The 21,171-nt window shown below is 43.6% G+C and overlaps 1 protein-coding gene across 1 annotated transcript in view; it reads left to right on the forward strand.

Annotated features, from left to right (window-relative positions):
* The first annotated feature begins 3,046 nt into the window (after positions 1 to 3,046).
* The window catches only part of LOC109906253 (netrin-1-like), a 21,806-nt gene continuing 3,681 nt past the window's right edge, over positions 3,047 to 21,171 (forward strand). The window contains exons 1-4 of the mRNA XM_031792000.1: positions 3,047 to 3,326; positions 14,222 to 15,684; positions 15,814 to 16,002; positions 18,720 to 18,869. Coding sequence (XP_031647860.1) covers positions 14,232 to 15,684; positions 15,814 to 16,002; positions 18,720 to 18,869 — 1,792 coding nt within the window. The 5' untranslated portion in view covers positions 3,047 to 3,326; positions 14,222 to 14,231. The remainder of the gene's footprint in view (positions 3,327 to 14,221; positions 15,685 to 15,813; positions 16,003 to 18,719; positions 18,870 to 21,171) is intronic.

Here is a 21,171-nt window from a genome sequence, read left to right on the forward strand (position 1 = left end):
CAAGTGCCTGGATTAGAACCTGCGGCGCTTCCTGTTTGAGGTAGGGTCGTACTCTATGTTGTAGAGCATGAACCTGCAGGAGCGGGTCACTGCTTTGATGTTTGCAGAGAATGGCAGGGTGTTGTCCAGGGTCACACCAAGGTTCCTTTCACTCTGGGAGGGCATCCATGTTAGTGAGCATTTCTCCTTTGCCAAGATAATCCATCCATCTGCAGGTGTGGCATATCAAGAAGCTAATTAAATAGCATGCTCATTACACAGGTGCACCTTGTGCTGGGGACAATAAAAGGCCACATATGTCTCAAGTTTTGAGGGTGCAAATGGCATACTGACTGCAGGAATGTGTACCGGAGTTGTTGCCAGAGAATTGAGGATTAATTTCTCTACCATAAACTGCCTCCAACATTGTTTTAGAGAATTTGGCAGTACATCCAACCGGCCTCCCGCGGACCACGTTCAACTACGCCAGCCCAGGACCTCCACATCCGGCTTCTTCATTTGTGGGATCAACTGAGACAAGCCACCTGGACAGCTGATGAAACTGTGAGTTTGCGCAACTGAAGAATTTCTACCCAAACTGTCAAAAACTGTCTCAGGGAAGCTCATCTGCATGCTCGTAGTCCTCACCAGGGTCTTGACCTGACTGCAGTTTGGCGTCGTAAATGACTTCAATGGGTAAATGCTCACCTTCGATGGCCACTGGCACGGACGAAACCCAGTTTCAACTGTACCGGGAAGATGGCAGACAGCGTGTATGGAGTCATGTTGGCGAGCAGTTTACTGATGTCAACTTTGTGAACAGAGTGCCCCATGGGTAGCCATAAGCTACGGACAATGAACACAATTGCATTTTATCAAATGCAAGTTGAATGCACAGAGATACACTGATGAGATCCTGAGGCCCATTGTGCCATTCATCCGCCGCCATCAACTCATGTTTCAGCATGATATGCACAATGTCACAAGGATCTGTACCCAGTTCCTGGAAGCTGAAAATGTCCCAGTTCTTCCATGCTCCGGATTGACGTGTACAACAGTGTGTTCCAGTTCCCGACAATATCCAGCAACTTCGCACAGTCATTGAAGAGGAGTGGTACAACATTGCACAGGCCACAATCAACAGCCTGATCAACTCTATATGAAGGAGATACAGTATGTTGTGCTGCATGAGGTAAATGGTGGTCCCGAATTGACACGTTTCCATGTTTTACATGACAGTACAGACAGTACGGCCTTCATCTATATCTACACTTTGTTTGAATGTTACACTCTGCTGAATAAGTCTTTGGTAATGTTTTACTTTTTTTCTGCAGGTCTTCATCCATTGTGGCACATCAATCTGCTCCCCGTCTGCTTCCAACACATGTGAACGGAACTGTCACAGACCGAGTGGGTGGCTTCTAGCATTACATTGTTCTCTAGTTCTTCAATAGAAAATAACATAAGGGGCCGAGCAGCAGTCTCTTATCCCTGGTCTTAGAGAGCTTCAGTTCATGCACGTTTTTGTTCTAGAATTCAAATACATGATTCAAATACTGCTGGGCAGTATGCATACACTGTACTGTAACTCTCCAATACTCTCCAATAATTTTTTGTACTGTGGTGAAGTTGCTTGCAAGAAAATGTCACCAAATCACCTGAGTTTTATTACTGTCCCTCATGTGTTTTTGTCTATTCCAGGACGCAATGTCTATGCAGCACCAGACATCTCCTCTGGGGATACTACTTTCGTCTCCAGTGGGTAGGTGATCCTCACTGCCCCCAGACAGTAAGAGCTCTGGTGGCCGGGCCAGTAGGGTCATTGGGTCCTGTGTCCATATGGGAGCAACCCGGGGAGGAAGGTGACATGAGGGAGGCTGCCAGGGTTGTGCTCTTCCTCCCCAGTTCCTGGTTCTCTCTGCTGTGGCATCATGGGACAGTCAGTATCTGCAGGTATACTTGTGTCATCTACTGGCAAGCTGGCCACAACATGAAGGTTCAGGAAACCAATAAAGGAGAATCACCTGCAGACAAAGGCCTTGAATAAAAATGTCTCTTGGGCTCGTGAAGCTTGTGTATGACTATTATCAGTGTTTGTGGTATGATGTCAAAACACTTTAAATGTGAAGTTTTCACAGGCAGCAAACCCCTGGAAATGGAGGTACATTTATTGTGAAATCTGTTCTGATTCTGTCAAGAACGATCATCATGTTTACTCTTATGATGAGGGGAAAGTCTGGCAAATATCACTGCCTCGTCTTGTTTAGCCTGCCGTTTTATTAGTTACATCAATCTACGTCTTGCTGCAGGGTGCAGATTTTGGCAGGACACCTGCTATTCTACCCTCTGACAGTATGACACACACACCTAATACAGATTTACTTTTTTTAATTATCTTTATTGCGTTATACCTTCTTTGTCTTTACAGCTTCTCTCCCATGGACTTGCATTGCTTTATTAACCCAGCCATCAAATAGAAGCAATGTTCCTCCTCAACCTAACTGGGAGCTCAAAACTGTATAGTGTGTCTCAAAACTGTATAGTGTCACTATACAAAACTGTATAGTGTGGTAGGTTACAGTATGTAAACTCGGCCAAAATGTAATGGTGATGCACAATTGTACCATTTCTCCCCTCAATGTATTTGATTGCTCTTGTCACCCTTCCAAGGATAGCATTTCTAAATTACTCCGAGTAACTACTTGAACACATACATACACACACACACACACCTGGGGAAACATTCCTCAAGAGAAGTCATCAATCAGTTTTATGGGGTTTCTCTGGGAAAGTTTCCTCCTCCTCTCTCAGTCACTGGCTTCTCCCTCCATCCCCCATCATCTATCCATTCTCTTTCTTTTATTTCCTGTTTTCCATCTGTGTCTGCTTTAGTTCATCTGCTACGTTAGTGCTTACTCACTATACCGCACGTGAGAGCTATCCCCTTCTAGACTATGTGGTTCAACGACTTTTTTTCCATTTGACGTTTGGAAAACAAGAACAAATATTGCGACAGGAGATTGAAGTCTACAAAAGCAATGATGAACTTCTATGTAATTGGGCACACTTTGTCTTAATTATCTATCTGCAAATTGTCCTCCAGACTGACTCGCCCTGCACTGTAGTAGGGCACTGTGCAGATGTGAGTTGGAGTTGAAAGAAGCAGCGGGGTCTTGACGTCAGGACAGGACGCCCCCTTACTGAGGCGGGCCGCAGCGAGTTGGATCCCCACTCCATACGCACAGCACAAGGCGGACGAATAACTGTCCACTTGTTGCGCCCCTATATTGATTAAGACCGCATGAGCCGTCACGAGCAAAGGGAGATCAAACATTGAGACGCACATGGTGAGTGTTCTCATATTAGACATTTTTATGTGTAGCCTATATTTCTTTATTCGCTGTGGCTTCTTTCTCACGGAGGTTCGTAGACCTGTTTTAAATTTAGAATGGAAGGACTAGGCATTGACAAGTTGATCATTTGGACCCGGTCAGAGTGCCAAAGTTCGCGCTATAAGTACTGTATACGCAGTCACTTACTCTCCATTGGTAGGCTATAACCCATTGCAGCCTTTATGTATCCAAATGATGATTTACACTTTATTTTATTGAAGATTGATTTGATATAAACCTGTTGTCTTCATGGGAATATAGGCATATCTGAGCATATTATAGTATTATTGCTAAACAAATTAAATAATTTAGCCTGAGACCATTTTCATTGGATTATTGTTTTATGACGGTAGACTGGGGTTTATTTAATATCTTAATGTCCTAACCTAAGGTAATAATTATTATTGTATGATTATGTTAATTAAATATTTGAAATCTAAAAAGCCTGTTGAGTTAGTTGGGAGAGTTTCATTGTCAAAACTAAGATTTGGGAAGTATTGGATTAAGAGTCATTTCAAGAGATGTCTCAATATTTTTAGGATTAGCTGATATACAGTATAAGTCATAAAGTGGATGTTTGCAATTGTATTAATATGTTCATCATCACAAGTAAATTAAGGTTATTGTCAGAACTGTTATTCTGTTTCGGGCTCCCCTTTATTTAGGTTTAAATTAAATTGAATTGAATTATAATAATTATAATAATAACAATAATAATAGACTAATCATTATAATTATTATATGACTAGGGCCTATCGTATTTCCCTCTTGAAAACAGCGATATGCCATTGGGCATGTGTGTTTCAACAGGGACAACAGCCATGATAAATAGCTTAAACTTACTTCGAGAAAATAACGAAAATTGCGATTAAGTGTGTGATCAGAAAGATAATAACACTTAACTGCGTATAATACAATATAGCCTTACATCAGGTTCTGTCTCTGCAAGATGAAGCAAATTGAGCATAATTACTGGAATGTGCAATTATAGACAATTTGGCGGCGCGCAGCAAGTGACCCTGGACGAAAACAATCGTACTACATTTGATAGACATTTGTGTTAAATGAACCAATCCAACTATTTTTCTTCAAAGGGTGTTTCATTTATTACATCCATTTTTCTAAACCGGGTTCACCCCAGAGTAAAACTCGGGTTTCAATTTATTGAATTAAGATTGGGGAACATTTATATAGCCAACAGTAGGCTATTGCTCCTTTTCCTTAAATCATTTTCCTTAAATAATCTCTATTGACTAGGTTGGTTATTCAATTATCATTCAATTTATTGATATAATAACATCAATAACAATAATTATACTACTACTACTAATAATAGGCTTAACAATTCGTGATTTATTGGTCAAAAAAAGCTATTAAATTCTATTTTCTAATGAGAAAAACGGTAATGTAGCTTTTTGCCTGGTAATTCAAATTCCAAACGCATATTATTTTCTATCGAATTGTCTCCAACATGTTTCGTTTAACGAGTTTCAAGGTCAACACAGGCCCATACGCTGCATGTATCTGTAGAGATTTCACCTTCGCCTCTGTCGCCATGACAAATGTTTCGAGGGGGATTTAATTAACATAACACAAATAGTCTACAATATGTTCATCTATTATCTTGTCATAATCTTCGGTCAATTGAATTTATATCAAACGGGATTTTGTAGGCCTAATTCTTCTTCTGCATGCTTTAAATGGGATTTAATAGGCATGTTCTAAATCTAAGTCAATGGGTGGTCAAAATATACTTTTCGAGGATTCTTTTTGTCGTTTCTCTGTGGCCTGCAATTAATTGTGAATTCCACAATGACACGTCTTCCACTTAGTAAAATGGGCTTCACTTTCATTTTCATTTCGCCCGAGGTTGTTTTTGGCATTACTTGAAGATGAAATCACGAACTATGATTTCATGTCCATCTGTTTTTCAATATCGACATTGAGGCGAAACCTCCATGGGTTTGCTTAGCGCGTTGTCGACTTGTGTGATAGGTTATAAACTAGCGTGGGACGAGAACCAGAGCAAAATTGAGCGAAATAGCCTCGCTTCCTTTAGGGCACATGTGTCAAACTCATTCCACAGAGGGCCGAGTGTCTGTGGGTTTCGCTCCACCCGTGTACTTGATTGATGAATTAAAGTCACTAATTAGTAAGGAACTCCCCTCACCTGGTTGTCTAGGTCTTAATTTAAATGAAAAAACAAAAAACCCGCAGACACTCGACCCTCTGTAGAATGAGTTTGACACCTCTGATTTAGGGCAGGGATATCAAGCTCATTCCATGGGGGGCTTAGTGTCTGCTGTTTTAGGGGTTTTAGTTCCAATTAAGACCTTGAAAACCAGATGAGGGGCGTTCCTAATTAGTGACCTTACTTAATCAATCAAGTACAAGGGAGGAGAGAAAACTCACAGACACTCACTCCGCCCTCCGTGGAATGAGTTTGACATGTGCTTTAGGGCATACGTTCTCTTATTCGATCCCTGAAATATGTCCAAGCTGAGTGGTCTGGCCTGTTTTAAAAAGCTTTTCCCTTTATAAATCTTCGTGTCGTCCCTTTTCCTTTCTGGACTTCAGGCCGAGGGGCGCCCATAGCAGGCGGCCGTTTGGCTGCGCGTTGGAGGTGCGAACCTGAGGGACAGGGCCTGCTAAAGATACGTGCAGCAGCGGCGATAATCCATTTTGTGCGTGCTGTCAGTTGCACCTCCTCACCGCCCCACTAAAATTAGATTATTACACCTAAAACAGTGCTGCTGGAATCTGCTCCGTGTGGAATAACACCCTGTGTTGGAGCTGACAGGAATGCTGTTTGGGAATACAGGGAGAATACATCGCATTTCTCTTCTCCTTGTCTCTATGCTGCGTTATGTTTCAGACGGGCTAAGGACAATTGGAAATTAACAAAGGTGTTACTAGTCAGATGTGATCGCGATAACATGCCCAAGCAGGTGTCCGGTTCAGTTCCACAGTGGAAGAGTGGTAGGTTCGTGTAATTTATCAGTGTGTATTTAGAGCTCATTAATGTATCGTACAGGCCTTAGCCCAGGGTGCATATTGTTATACAGTGGTGCAAAAAAGTATTTAGTCAGCCACCACTTGTGCAAGTTCTCCCACTTAAAAAGATGAGAGAGGCCTGTAATTTTCATCATAGGTACACTTCAACTATGACAGACAAAATGAGAAAAAAATCCAGAAAATCACATTGTAGGATTTTTAATGAATTTATTTGCAAATTATGGTGGAAAATAAGTATTTGGTCAATAACAAAAGTAAATTTCAATACTTTGTTATATACCCTTTGTTGGTAATGACAGAGGTCAAACCTTTTCTGTAAATCTTCACAAGGTTTTCACACACTGTTGCTGGTATTTTGGCCCATTCCTCCATGCAGATCTCCTCTAGAGCAGTGATGTTTTGGGGCTGTTGCTGGGCAACACAGACTTTCAACTCCCTCCAAAGATTTTCGATGGGGTTGAGATCTGGAGACTGGCTAGGCCACTCCAGGACCTTGAAATTATTCATACGAAGCCACTCCTTCGTTGCCCGGGTGTGTTTGGGATCATTGTCATGCTGAAAGACCCAGCCACGTTTCATCTTCAATGCCCTTGCTGATGGAAGGAGGTTTTCACTCAAAATCTCACGATACATGGCCCCATTCATTCTTTCCTTTACACGGATCAGTCAACCTGGTCCCTTTGCAGAAAAACAGCCCCAAAGCATGATGTTTCCACCTCCATGCTTCATTGTAGGTATGGTGTTCTTTGGATGCAACTCAGCATTCTTTGTCCTCCAAACACGACGAGTTGAGTTTTTACCAAAAAGTTCTATTTTGGTTTCATCTGACCATATGACATTCTCTCAATCTTCTTCTGGATCATCCAAATGCTCTCTAGCAAACTTCAGACGGGCCTGGACATGTACTGGCTTATGCAGGGGGACACGTCTTGCACTGCAGGTTATGAGTCCCTGGCGGCGTAGTGTGTTACTGATGGTAGGCTTTGTTACTTTGGTCCCAGCTCTCTGCAGGTATTCACTAGGTCCCCCCGTTTGGTTCTGGGATTTTTGCTCACCGTTCTTGTGATCATTTTGACCCCACGGGGTGAGATCTTGCGTGGAGCCCCAGATCGAGGGAGATTATCAGTGGTCTTGTATGTCTTCCATTTCCTAATAAATGCTCCCACAGTTGATTTCTTCAAACCAAGCTGCTTACCTATTGCAGATTCAGTCTTCCCAGCCTGGTGCAGGTCTACAATTTTGTTTCTGGTGTCCTTTGACAGCTCTTTGGTCTTGGCCATAGTGGAGTTTGGAGTGTGACTGTTTGAGTTTGTGGACAGGTGTCTTTTATACTGATAACAAGTTCAAACAGGTGCCATTAATACAGGTAATGAGTGGAGGACAGAGGAGCCTCTTAAAGAAGAAGCTACAGGTCTGTGAGAGCCAGAAATCTTGCTTGTTTGTAGGTGACCAAATACTTATTTTCCCCCATAATTTGCAAATAAATTCATAAAAAATCCTACAATGTGATTTTCTGGATTTATTTTCTAATTTTGTCTGTCATAGTTGAAGTGTACCTATGATGAAAATTTACATCTTTTTAAGTGGGAGAACTTGCACAATTGGTGGCTGACTAAATACTTTTTTGCCCCACTGTATGTTCTGGAAAGAAGTCATCCACTGTGGACCAGAGTTGTTTGAACATGATTTCTATCACTTCTTAGCCTGTTCTTTTCATTTCCTCACTCCTCATGGTATTCTAATAAGCCACATCCTTTACCCTTAGCTATTTAGCCAGTTTAATATAAGTGCATCAGACAACCATATCAAATATTGCACAATAACGAATTAATAAAGCCTACTGTTTACAAAGCACACTGTCTCATATGCCTCCATCTTGCATGTTGTATTCAATGGTCGTGCTGAGGCTGTGGCTGGGCTGCGGAATAGCTGGGTAGTGCTCTACACTGCTGCCCATGACAAGGAATGTTAAAGTGTGTGAGACAGGCCAAATCCAGCTCATTTGCTCCAGATACACAGCCCCAAAAGACACAGATTTAGACCGCAGAGTGGAACGGAGGCAAGGGGAGCTGACAGATAGCAGAAGGCATCATCTTCCTTGCCCACAACTGCCCATGTCCCCTCTTAATGACATCATATTCTCAATTTATTAGCCCTTATTCCTTCACCCACAGTACACCACTTAGCCCTCTCCAAATCCCCCTACTATCCCTCTGGCCCCGTATTCTCTTTAATATGTCAACGTCTTACTCTCGTATCCTCCACTTCTTCCCTACTTTTATCACCTTCTTACATGTTTCTAACCACCCTCTTACACCCATATAATGATATCCCTCTCTCAGTGCCCTCATGCTCTCTGTGTCTTAACCGAATTCTTTCACCCCCATTGCCACGCTCATAAGCCTCTCTGACAGCCTGGTATCCTATCTCATCTCTCCCTTAGTACCCCTAGTATATCTTCTTATTATCCGAACCCTCAAAGCACAACCTCCCCACACGTTGACAGAACATACAGTAGCAAAGTATTTTAAACAATTGGTGGAAGTGACAGGATTTTACAGAGCAGACTGTTTGAACCCAAAGCGCTACTTTGAAACTCCTCACACCTTTGACCCTATGACAACACATTGAACTCAAAAGTATAAAGGAACGAACGATTATACAAAGTGTCTTAGAGCAGATTTCTACTGGAAGCTTACTGTGAGAACACGAGCAGAAGACTCTCCTGTTAGCTAACTCCCACCATGTTAGACTATGCTGTAAACATGGCCCAGGTTGTCGTCAAGTATTTCTCCAGGCCTTCGCCAGCCGAGCACAGCTGAGCACACTGCCCGCCCCTGCTTTTAAAGACCATGCATACTGCCTCCCTCCAGAGACATCATTGACGTTACTTAAACACTATTCGCTGATGTAAGGTTTTTGAAAAGTTACATCATCAAAAGCCTTGCTGACAAATCGTTTTGATACTTTAGTATATATAGTATATGATGTTATCGTGAAATAGTATTCAATGTCATTGATCGGTTCATATTTACTCTGGAAAACCGTTAATTATGTGATTCTCCATGATAAGTTATTGTAATGGATATGCCTATTAATTGCCCAAATAATGGCAATACTTGAGTAAAGGAGGGATACAAACTATATTGAAAGTAGGGGCTTCAACGCAGGTGTGGTTCCTGAGTTAATTAAGCAATTAACATCCCATCATTTTTAGGATCATGTATAAAAGTGCTGGGCAGGCCATTATTTTGACTACCATGGCTATGCCGCCATAGAATGAAAATGACCCCATCCACAGGGCAATAGTGGTCACTGAATGGTGTCATGACCATGAAAACAATACAGTTGAAGTCGGAAGTTTACAGACACTTAGGTTGGAGTCAATAAAACTTGTTTTTCAACCACTCCACAAATTTCTTGTTAACAAACTATAGTTTTGGCAAGTCGGTTAGGACATCTACTGTGCACGAAGTCATTTTTCCAACAATTGTTTACAGACAGATTATTTCACTTAGAATTCACTGTATCACAATTCCAGTGGGTCAGAAGTTTACATACACTAAGTTGACTGTGCCTTTAAACAGCTTGGAAAATTCCAAAAAGTGATATCATTGCTTTAGAAGCTTCTGATAGGCTAATTGACATAATTTGAGTCAATAGGAGGTGTACCTGGGATTTATTTCAAGGCCTACATTCACACTCAGTGCCTCTTTGCTTGACATCATGGGAAAATCAAAAGAAATCAGCCAAGACCACAGCAAAAAATTGTAGACCTCCACAAGTCTGGTTCATCCTTGGGAGCAATTTCCAAACGCCTGAAGATACCACGTTCATCTGTACAAACAATAGTACGCAAGAATAACCATGGGACCATGCAGCTGTCATACCGCTCAGGAAGGAGACGCATTCTGTCTCCTAGAGATGAACGTACTTTGGTGTGAAAAGTTCATATCAATCCCAGAACAACAGCAAAGGACCTTGTGAAGATGCTGGAGGAAACAGGTACAAAAGTATCTATATCCACAGTAAAATTAGTCCTATATAGACATAACCTAAAAGGCCGCTAAGCAAGGAAGAAGCCACTGCTCCAAAACCGCCATAAAAAAGCCAGACTACGGTTTACAACTACACATGGGGACAAAGATCATACTTTTTGGACCAGTGTCCTCTGGTCTGATGAAATAAAAATATAACTGTTTGGCCATAACGACCATCGTTATGTTTGGAGGAAAAAGGGGGAGGCTTGCAAGCCGAAGAACACCATCCCAACCGTGAAGCACAGGGGGTGGCAGCATCATGTTGTGGGGGTGCTTTGCTGCAAGTGGGACTGGTGCACTTCACAAAATAGATGGCATCATGAGGATGGGAAATTATGTGGATTTAATGAAGCAACATCTCAAGACATCAGTCAGGAAGTTAAAGCTTGGTCGCAAATGGGTCTTCCAAATGGACAATGACCCCAAGCAAACTTCCACAATGGTGGCAAAATGGCTTAAGGACAACAAAGTCAAGTTATTGGAGTGGCCATCACAAAGCCCTGACATCAATCCTATAGAAAATTTGTGGGCAGAACTGAAAAGGTGTGTGTGAGCATGGAGGCCTACAAACCTGACTCAGTTGCACCAGCTCTGTCAGGAGGAATGGGCCAAAATTCACCCAATTTATTGTGGGAAGCTTGTGGAAGGCTACCCGAAATGTTTGACCCAAGTTAAACAATTTAAAGGTAATGCTACCAAATACTAATTGAGAGTATGTAAACTTTTGACCCACTGGAAATGTGATGAAATAAATCAATCATTCTCTCTATTAATATTCTGACATTTCACATTCTTATAATAAAGTGGTGATCCTAACTGATCTAAGACAGGGAATTTTTAGTTGGATTAAATGTCAGAAATAGTGAAAAACTGAGATTAAATGTACTTGACTAAGGTGTATGTAAACTTCTGACTTCAACTGTATAAACCAAATGCAATGGCCGTCTTAGTCACCAAATCTCAACTCAGTTGAACACTTATTGGACATTCTGGAGCTGCGCTTAAGACAGCGTTTTCCATCAACAAAACAACAAATGATGGATTTTTTTTGTGGAAGAATGGTGTCTCATCCTTCCAATAGGGTTCCACTTCCAGACACTTCTAGAATCTCTGCCAAAATACATTGAAGCTGTTCTGGCCCGTGGTGCCCCAACGCCCCATTAAGACACTTTATGATGGTGTTTCCTTTATTTAGTCAGTTACTTCTATGTTGTACAATATTTGGGATATGAATGTTTTTCCTGTCTTCTTCTCGTCTTTAAAGCTCTAGTAAAGAGGAATGCCACTCATCCACCGTGTTCTTCCGTCATGCTGGGTGTGTGAATTTATGGAAAGTGACTGAGAAAAAACATTGAAACAATATCTGGTGGCTGGGTTACATTCCAGGTGCCAGACTGGCGATCTGGTATCGGAGCGGAGGGGGATGAGGGGGGTAAGGGTCTGGATTTGGCCTGGGGGCACAGAGAATGGTGAGGCGCACTTTAAAGAGCCCTGTGCTGAGTGCTCCTCTCTGAAAAGCTTCCCTCCATCATGTTGTTTGTTATGGGGGCCATGCTTAATTAGTGGTAATGTTACCTAGAAAGACGAGTGCAAATAACGTCATGGGGAATAGCAAACAAACCCCTCGCCTCTGTATCCTAACCCCCCTTAACCCCTAACCCCCCTTAACCCCTAATTTCTCAGACATTCCCCCATCACCACAACCCCTTTTTAAGAATCATTCCATGAATTCCCCTAACCCACCACCCCACCACCCTCTTTACCTCCTTATACCATCTCTTCCCCTGATTATACTGTACCAGACATCCCCTCTCCCCATCTCGCCTCCCCTTTCTCCCCTCGAGCGAAACCCTCCACCCTGACGCCAATATGAAACCCGAGACCTAATTAATCAGTCGATCAATTAATGAGGCTCAGTTTTTAGCGGGCTGTTGGGGTTCCCAACGGAGCATGTTGCAACACGTGTGGAATGCTCAAGGGGTGCACACCGGACCCCAGGAATGCGTCAGAGCAGGACAGGGGCTGCAGTCGGACCACTCATCACCTCAGCCGCCGGTCGTGGCGTTTCCAATAACGACACCCCAAAACATAGCCGCCCGATATACCTGACAAGCCTCATCCTCCACCTCCACGTCTGTTTTTTTGGGGGCTCGCAGGGAATCATAACACGTTTTGGGGGGTGACTTGAGTAATAACTTCCGTTGTAACCCCCCCCCCCCCCCCCCCCCCCCGGAGCCACTTATAGTGCTGTAGTCCTAAGAGAAGCCTCAAGTTTCGGGCTGTGGTTTAATTGAGTGTGATGACTAGCCCTGGGTGGCTCCCAACCATTTTTTCTATCCTCTATCCTCTCCTATGGGGTTGGTTTATACAGCCCCACTGACGGCACTGTTAGTGTCAAACGCTTGTTAGGACATCGTCAATCAAGACGCAATGATTGACGATGTCCTAACAAGCGTTTGACACTAATATATATATATATGAGAGAGATAATGCAGTGCCAGTAGAGAGGGAATGAGTAAAAGGGGAGGAGGGAAAGAGCAAGACAGACCCACTGCATAGCAGAGATACATTTACAGAGAAATAGAGGACGGCCTGGAGAAGAGATGGATCCTAACAATCTCTGTCTTTGTAAATTAGCTTGGTGTGAAGTGTTGGGTAGGAGTCTTGTTTGCTTGCCCCCAGCCTATCCGTCTGTCTATAAAACCGCAAAGTTTGTTGTAGATCATGTTGGCAGGAAAAGTAGACGCATTGTTCGACCCATGTCTGCAGGCACAAATGAAGTCACCTTCTCTGGTATCACTATCAATTCTTGGCAGACAAATACATTTAACACATCACCAGCCGTTTTAGGAGGGAAGGGAATCTGTTCACACTAAGGACATACACAAGTCTGTGTTTGTCTTCTCACAGGAAGTGACTGTACAGGGGTTGAAGCTGAACACACATTTCTCGCGTTCTCTTCTATAAATCTTTCCCTCCATCTTCCACACTAAGCTCTATCTCTCCTTCCTTCCCCTCTCTTTGTCTTTCTTTCTCACACCCTCTCTCTCTCTCTCTCTCTCTCTCTCTCTCTCTCTCTCTCTCTCTCTCTCTCTCTCTCTCCTTCCATTTCTCTCCACATTTTGGGCTCTCCAAAACTCGGGTTCCTGCCCATGTGCGTTGAGTAGAGTGGAGTGAAGCAGAGCGACGGGAGAAGGATTTAAAAGGAGGACCATAAAGATGATGGATGCTGCCCAGCTTGTGTTTTCAGACCCAGCTGTTTTTTGTCATCCCGTACAGACCCGCTGGTTTTCTGTATGCTTTCATCCATCTCATCCACACATTCATCCACTCTTTATACGCTCTCATCCATCCACTCATCCACTCTGCATACGCTCTTTACTTTGTACGCGCTTTTATCCATACACTTAAGCATGACTTATGGGCTGGGTTTCTATACACTCTCTCATCCATACACTCATCCACTCGGTATATGCTTTCATCCTTACACTCATCCGCTCTTCATGGGCCAAGATAATAGGTTTTTAAAGGCTGTTTTTGGGTAGGGAAATAGGCCTGTTTAAGGGTGGAGGTAGATTTGGTTGGATTGTATGAGGGATATGAGGGATACAAGGGATGTTAAAATGTTCATGGTGGTGCTGCGAGCTGGTGTGTTTTCAATAAAGGCACCGGTGGTCTCTCTACCTCAGACGGCCCCTCCCTTTGGCTCCAACCACAAGTCATATAAATTCATCAATATATTTTCCCCGTCACTTTATCCCCTAAAATCGTTAATTTTTGTATTTTCTCCCACAGGCTCGATGACATGATGTTCCTGCCCTTCTCCCCTCTCCCCTCCTTGGCCCTCCCTTTTCTCCTACTTCTCCTCATTTTCCTCCCTCCTTCCCTCCTTTCCCCTTCCCTCTCTCACTCCCCTCTGAGCTGGACCTCACCCCATGACCCCTGCTACCACTTGGATGGGCGTCCGCGACACTGCCTGTCGGAATTCATCAATGCCGCTCACGGTGTCCCTGTCAGTACCACCCACTCCCTCCGAGGACCCCCCGACCAGAAAGCTGTTAACGTCAGCTCCCTCACGGACCTCCACAACCCCCACAACTTGACCTGCTGGACGGCCCAGCCCGGAGGCCTCGACGGCGGGGACTGGGTCCTCACCCTTCCCCTGGGCCGACGCTTCGAGGTCACCTACATCAGCCTGCAGTTTTGCCAGCAGGGGGAGCCGTCAGACCCCGTCTCCTTATCCGTGCTCAAGTCCATGGACCACGGGCGCACCTGGAGGCCCATGCAGCACTACTCCAGCGACTGCCCCGGAAAGTTTGGGCTCCAGGCCCATACGGTGGCCCAGACCAGGCACCAGGAGACGGAGCCTCTGTGCTCAGACCCCCGGCCCCTGCAGAGGCACCGGGGAGGCATGTTGCTGGCCTTCTCCACCCTAGATGGAAGACCCTCCTCTCCTGACTTTGATTACAGCCCCACCCTGCAGGACTGGGTGACGGCCACGGACATACGGTTAGTGTTCCACGAGGTGACCCAGTCCCAGCAGACCAAGGTGGGGAGTTCGGAGGGGAAAAGGGGGGAAGGAGCGGGTGGGGGTGTTCTGAGGTGGAGGGCAGGGTCAAAGTACGAGGCTGTGGTGGGACAGGTGAATAAGGTGAATGGGGACACCAATAAATGGGGGTTTGTGGAGAAGGAGAAAAAAAAGACAGAAAAACGAAGGAGGAACGGAGGAAGATACAACAAAGGGTCGGGGGATCGGGGAGAGGACGGACACAACGTGACCCGGAAGGAGTCAGAAGGAGACACTAAGGAAATAGACATCTCCAAAAGAGGAAACGGAAACGGAAAAGGGCATGGCCGCGAGAGGGAGAGGGGCCACCATTGGAGTCCGTGTCAGGAAGGCAGCATCTGTGGTTGGACAATCGACAGCAAGCAGGGGAGAATCAACAAGGGGCGGGAACTTCGGAGGAGGAGGAACAACCAGCAGAAAGTGAGAGCGAATCGGAATCTTGAGCTGGCTCCTCCCTCTCCATTGATCTCCACCCCCCCTGTCCGGCCCGCCCTGGCCCTCTCCGACCTGCAGGTGGGGGGCAGGTGTAAGTGTAACGGACATGCCTCTCGGTGTCGTCGTGATGATGCGGGCCGGGCGGTGTGTGTGTGTGAGCACCACACAGCAGGTACGGACTGCGATGTTTGTGAGGACTTCTACTACGACAGGCCCTGGCAACGAGCCACACCCAGTCAGCCACAACCGTGCGTCTGTGAGTCACACCCCCCACTACTGTGTCTGTGTGTGCGTGTGTGTATGTATGTGTGTGCAAATTGGATCATGGATGTAAACGTTACTGGCTTTATTGAAATTAATTCACTCCCTCCCTCCCTCCCTCCAGCGTGTGAGTGTAACAGCCACTCCTCTAAGTGTCGGTTCAGCATGGAGGTGTTCCAGCAGTCGGGCCGGCGCAGCGGGGGAGTATGTCTGAAGTGTCGGCATCACACAGCGGGGCGCCACTGCCAGTACTGCCAGAACGGATACACCCGAGACCACAGCAAGCCCCCCACCCATCGCAAGACCTGCCAACGTCAGTCAGAGAGACGGAGGGAGAGAGTGTGTGTGTGTGTGTTTATGTGTGTGCGTGTGCGTGCGTGTGCGTGCACATTAAAGCGGTTGTGCCTGTATTAAGTCGCACAGACCAGCTGTGTATCTTATCCATGCAGAGATCAGTGTGTGTCCAAGTGTGTGTGCATCTGCATCTGTTAGGATATCTGTTTCTCTTTGTGCATCTGCTAGTCTACAAGGTATGCCTACATGTGTCTGGGTTCCAGCCTCCTCCACAGTGTTTATGAGGTAGTTACATTGTGACAGAGGACAGTTATTTCTGTATGCTAGTCGACTGGATTTAGTGTGCATGTTGTTACCACTGGCTGGAATCCACCCTGACATTTGACCTTTGACTGGTCACATGTTCTAAGTGACTGTGACACTCTGGCATGCTTTTGGGGCGGTTGACCGAAGTCCTAATATAACCACTTTTAATGGAGTGAGGTCATGCACATGACACATGCAGGTGCGTGTGTGTGTGATTGAGTGTGTGTGTCGTGCAAGTGCAAGGGGGTTGCAGTTATAGCAATATTGGAGAAATGTAACTCGATTAGAATGAGATATTTTAGCCTTGGTGCCAGTCGCTTTCAGCTTTTTATTTTTTAAATATTTTGTTGTTGTTGTTTTAGTGTATATATTTTTTATGTAAGTATATATAGTCTCTTTCAGCTCTTGCTAACTCCTTATGGAATTGTCATGTCACATTTGACTTGAGTAACAAGGAGTTGGCAAGAGAGCAGCAACAGACTAGCATCCAGGCCATAAATACACTCCCCTCCGTGTGTTTGTGGACAGTGCAGCTAGCATTTCAAATGTGTCTCTATACTCCAGCATTTTGGATTTGGGATCAAATGTTTTATATTGGCAACATTTTATTTTATTTGAGGGTATTTTCATACATGTCAGTTTTACAGTTTAGAAATGAAAGAACTTTATGTTTCTGGTTCCCCCATTTGAAGATGTCAAAAGTATTTGGACAAATTTCACTTATAGTGTATCAAAAGTGTAACATTTAGTCCCATATTCCTTTCATACAGTGACAACATCAAGCTTGTGACTTTACAAATGTGTTGGATTCACTCACAGCTTGTTTTGGTTGTTACAGATAGTCTTTTGCCCAACAGGAACTGAATGGTGAATAAAGTATTGTGTTCTTTTGGGGTCCCTTTTATTAGTAGTAAAAAAAGAAGACACTTCTGAACTGGTCTACATTAATGTAGGTAGCATCCACAGATGATCATGCATAATCATTACAGATAATCATGAATGAATTGATGAATTGTGAATGATAAAACATTTGAAAGCTACAGAGAGATAAAGATCACCCCCCCCCCCCCCCCCCCCCAAAAAAAAATGCTAATCTCCACTGGTAATGGTGAGAGGTTAGCGTGTTTGGTTGTAGCCTCTGTAACTTTCTCACTCATCATTCATTCATTCATGATTCATTCACGGTTTTTCTTAACCATGGCATCATCAGGATTCTTTTAGAAGTGTTACGAAAAATCATATCTTATTCCAATCATTATTCACCATTCGGTTACTTTTTGGCAAAACATACTTTAATACACTCTTAAGTGAATTTTGTCTAAATACTTATGACATCTTCAAATGGGGGGACTATATAAAGTGCTTTCATTTCTAAACGATAAAGCATATGTACAGGTGAAAGCTATGATTCATTATTGATTTCACTTGTTAAATCCACTTCAATCAGTGTAGATGAAGGGGAGGAGACGGGTTAAAGAAGGATTTTTAAGCCTTGAGACAATTGGGACATGGATTGTATATGTTTGCCATTCAGAGGGTGAATGGACAAGACAAAAGATTTAACTGCCTTTGAACAGGGAGTAGTAGTAGGTGCCAGGCGCACTGGTTTGTATCAAGAACTGCAACGCTGCTGGGTTTTTCCCGCTCAGCAGTTTCCCGTGTGCATCAAGAATGGTCCAGCAGCCAAAGGACATCAAGCCAACTTGACACAACTGTGGGAAGCATTGGAGTCAACATGGGCCAACAGGCCCCAACAAATTGAGGCTGTTCTGAGGGAAGGTGTTCTGAATGTTTTGTACACTCAGTGTATTTGTAGGCCATAGATTTGTAACTTATGGAAGTTACATTAGTGCTATTTATGTGTCATAATATTATGTGATTTAATCACCAATGATAGATAAACGAACCATGTTTATTTGATCAATGTTCCCGGCCAAGTCAACCTTTTTCCGAGCCTTAGTGACCTGCCCTTAGAGCTAATTACTTAAAGGTGTTTGAAGTATCTGTAAGGGATTGTTTAAACTACATTACTGGAGGAAAAACAGACCTACTAGAGAATGGCTTCCTCTTTCTATCTGTGCCCTTTCGATGACCCCAACTCTACCTTTCTCCCTCCTTCCTTCTAAACTGCTATATCATTCATCCTTTTACATCCTATTTCCATGTTTGCTTTGTCCAAGTATCATTATTTTCACTCCTATCTACCATTCCTTTTTCTGTCTTCTTTAATCTGTCTTCCCTCCATCGTTCCCTCTCTGTGTTTGTCGTCTCTCTCTCCCTCGCTCCTTTTCTTCTCTCTCTCTCTTTCCCTCTTGTACATTCATAGAAGCTTTATTAGGAGCAATCAAAGGATATTAATACAATGCTCTTTACTATGTCACATTAACCTTCTCTCTCCTCCCATACCTCCATCTTCTCCTGCTCTCTCAGCGTGTCAGTGTCACCCTATGGGTGCTGTGGGGCTCTGGTGTAACCAGACATCGGGACAGTGTCTGTGTCGGGATGGCGTGATGGGACTGAGATGCAACCGCTGCGCCCCTGGTTACAAACAGGGGCACTCCCCACTCCGCCCCTGCGTCCGTAAGTCTACTTTACCTAACTACTCTGTCTGGAAACTGTCCTCCATGTTGGAGCCAAACTTCTAATGACAATAACATTCTCATGGGGATTTTTGAAAGAATGTGATTGTCCTGGAGCTTTGGAACCAAAATGGTACCCGTGTTATTACATGGTTCTCAGTTTATGTGGACTGGCCAACTAAGCCCAACTACAGAGTTTCATTGTCACTTGAGTCATACTCCTGTGCAGGGGCTGTGGCAGTCACAAAATTTCATCAGCCAGTGATTGTCAAGCAAATAACTGTCGGTCTCACTGTAATTGACCGTTAATTATCATAAACACATTTAGTATCTCCTGACTTCCGCACATAACCACTGATAACCACCACAAGCCGCTGATGCAGACCTTTGGGACATCTACATTTTAGTCTAATAAATCCAAAATCCACCTTCCCAATAAATCAATGATTTATTTTAGACAGTTCTAAAGAAACATGATAGGAAGAAAATGCTGTCTATTTCAGAAGAACAGAATAGCATACTCTGAGTTGTCCTTATGTTAGGTCCTGATCTGGGCTACATTAGTTCATTTAGAAAACAAGATTTGGTTAGAAATTCCATGCTATTATTTAATATTATTTTATAGTATGAAAAATACAATTGAACCAGCTGAATAAAATACAAACGATATTTTCTCCAAACGATTTGAGGGAGTACTATTCTGTGTTGAGTGGTTAACAAAGAAATAGATACTCCGATGTGCTTAATTTAGAGTTATTAATGTAACTTAAATAACTCTACAAATGTTGGGCTATATGTTTTTATTTTTAATACATTGTGAGGCTGCATGTTGTGATTCTAATGATGATTTGAAAAAAGTTGCTTGAAAGGCATGACCTCTGCTTTGTTTATTGTGCAGGCTGTACACACTTCATCAGTCTTTCATTCACAATTTGAATGAATTTCCCAGTGGGATTCCCTTTGTGTGGCAGTAATGCACCTTAAGAAAATCCATGCCAGACTTCCCGAGTGGCACAGCGGTCTAAGGCACTACATTGCAGTGTTGCGGAGTCACTACAGCCTTGGGTTCGATCCCAGGCTGTGTCATTACCGGCCGTGACCGGAAGTCCCATAGGGCGGCACACAATTGGCCTAGCGGTGTCCGGGTTAGGGGAGGGTTTGACCGGGGGAGCTTTACTTGGCTCATCGCACTCTAGCGACTCCTTGTGATGGGCCGGGCAAATATATTCCTTTTGCGGCTAGTGGCCGTTGTTCCCTTCTCCCTGAGAAGTGGTGCATTTTATGGTGAAAATGAGCTTCCCCAAACTTGAAACTCACGCGCTGCGTATGTATTCCAGTTAGGCTCTACACCCCTTGTAAAGCCAATTAATGTGCTTCATTTTAAAAGTTATTTGGCCACTTTAGTTGTGATACAAACCTTATCAAAACATATAGGCCTATGGGCTAGGCTACATGAGGTGTGATACTAACCTTATTAAAACATATAGGCCTATGGGCTAGGCTACATGAGGTGTGATACTAACCTTATTAAAACATATAGGCCTATGGGCTAGGCTACATGAGGTGTGATACTAACCTTATTAAAACATATAGGCCTATGGGCTAGGCTACATGAGGTGTGATACTAACCTTATTAAAACATATAGGCCTATGGGCTAGGCTACATGAGGTGTGATACTAACCTTATTAAAACATATAGGCCTATGGGCTAGGCTACATGAGGTGTGATACAAACCTTATCAAAACATATAGGCCTATGGGCTAGGCTACATGAGGTGTGTGACTGATTAGAAAAAGGAGCAAAAAAAGGCATTGTTTCTTGCCTTATACTGGGCATCATTTACAAGTGATAGGCTAATATTGTCACCCATCAGACTATTCTTGATTTAATCTTGTCTTTACATATACTGAATAATATATGTGTGAAATTTATTTGGATTTTTAAATGGACCATTATCATGCACCTGGCTCAAAAAAAATACATGTCATTTATGCACTTAAATAGCGAATGGTGGACGCTTTTCCCGTGGTTCATTTTCATGCCAGCCAGGTAGGCTATACTCCTGTTGTAAAGATAAGAAATGTGCTTAATATTAGGAAAGTAGAGAAATAAATACAGTAGGCCCAGCCTATGGAAAACTGATAGGATCCTCCTCTTTTTAATAGAGGCCATCAAAACCCTGTTTTCTCTCGCAATTGCATATCCTATAGAAATGTTGCGCAACATGAGCTCATGGTCTCTCATGATGTGTTTTATTAGATTTTCAATTGCATTTGCATTAATGTCAGAGTGATTAGAGGGA

Source organism: Oncorhynchus kisutch, linkage group LG16 (genome assembly GCF_002021735.2).
Source record: "Oncorhynchus kisutch isolate 150728-3 linkage group LG16, Okis_V2, whole genome shotgun sequence".
NCBI lineage: Eukaryota > Metazoa > Chordata > Actinopteri > Salmoniformes > Salmonidae > Oncorhynchus > Oncorhynchus kisutch.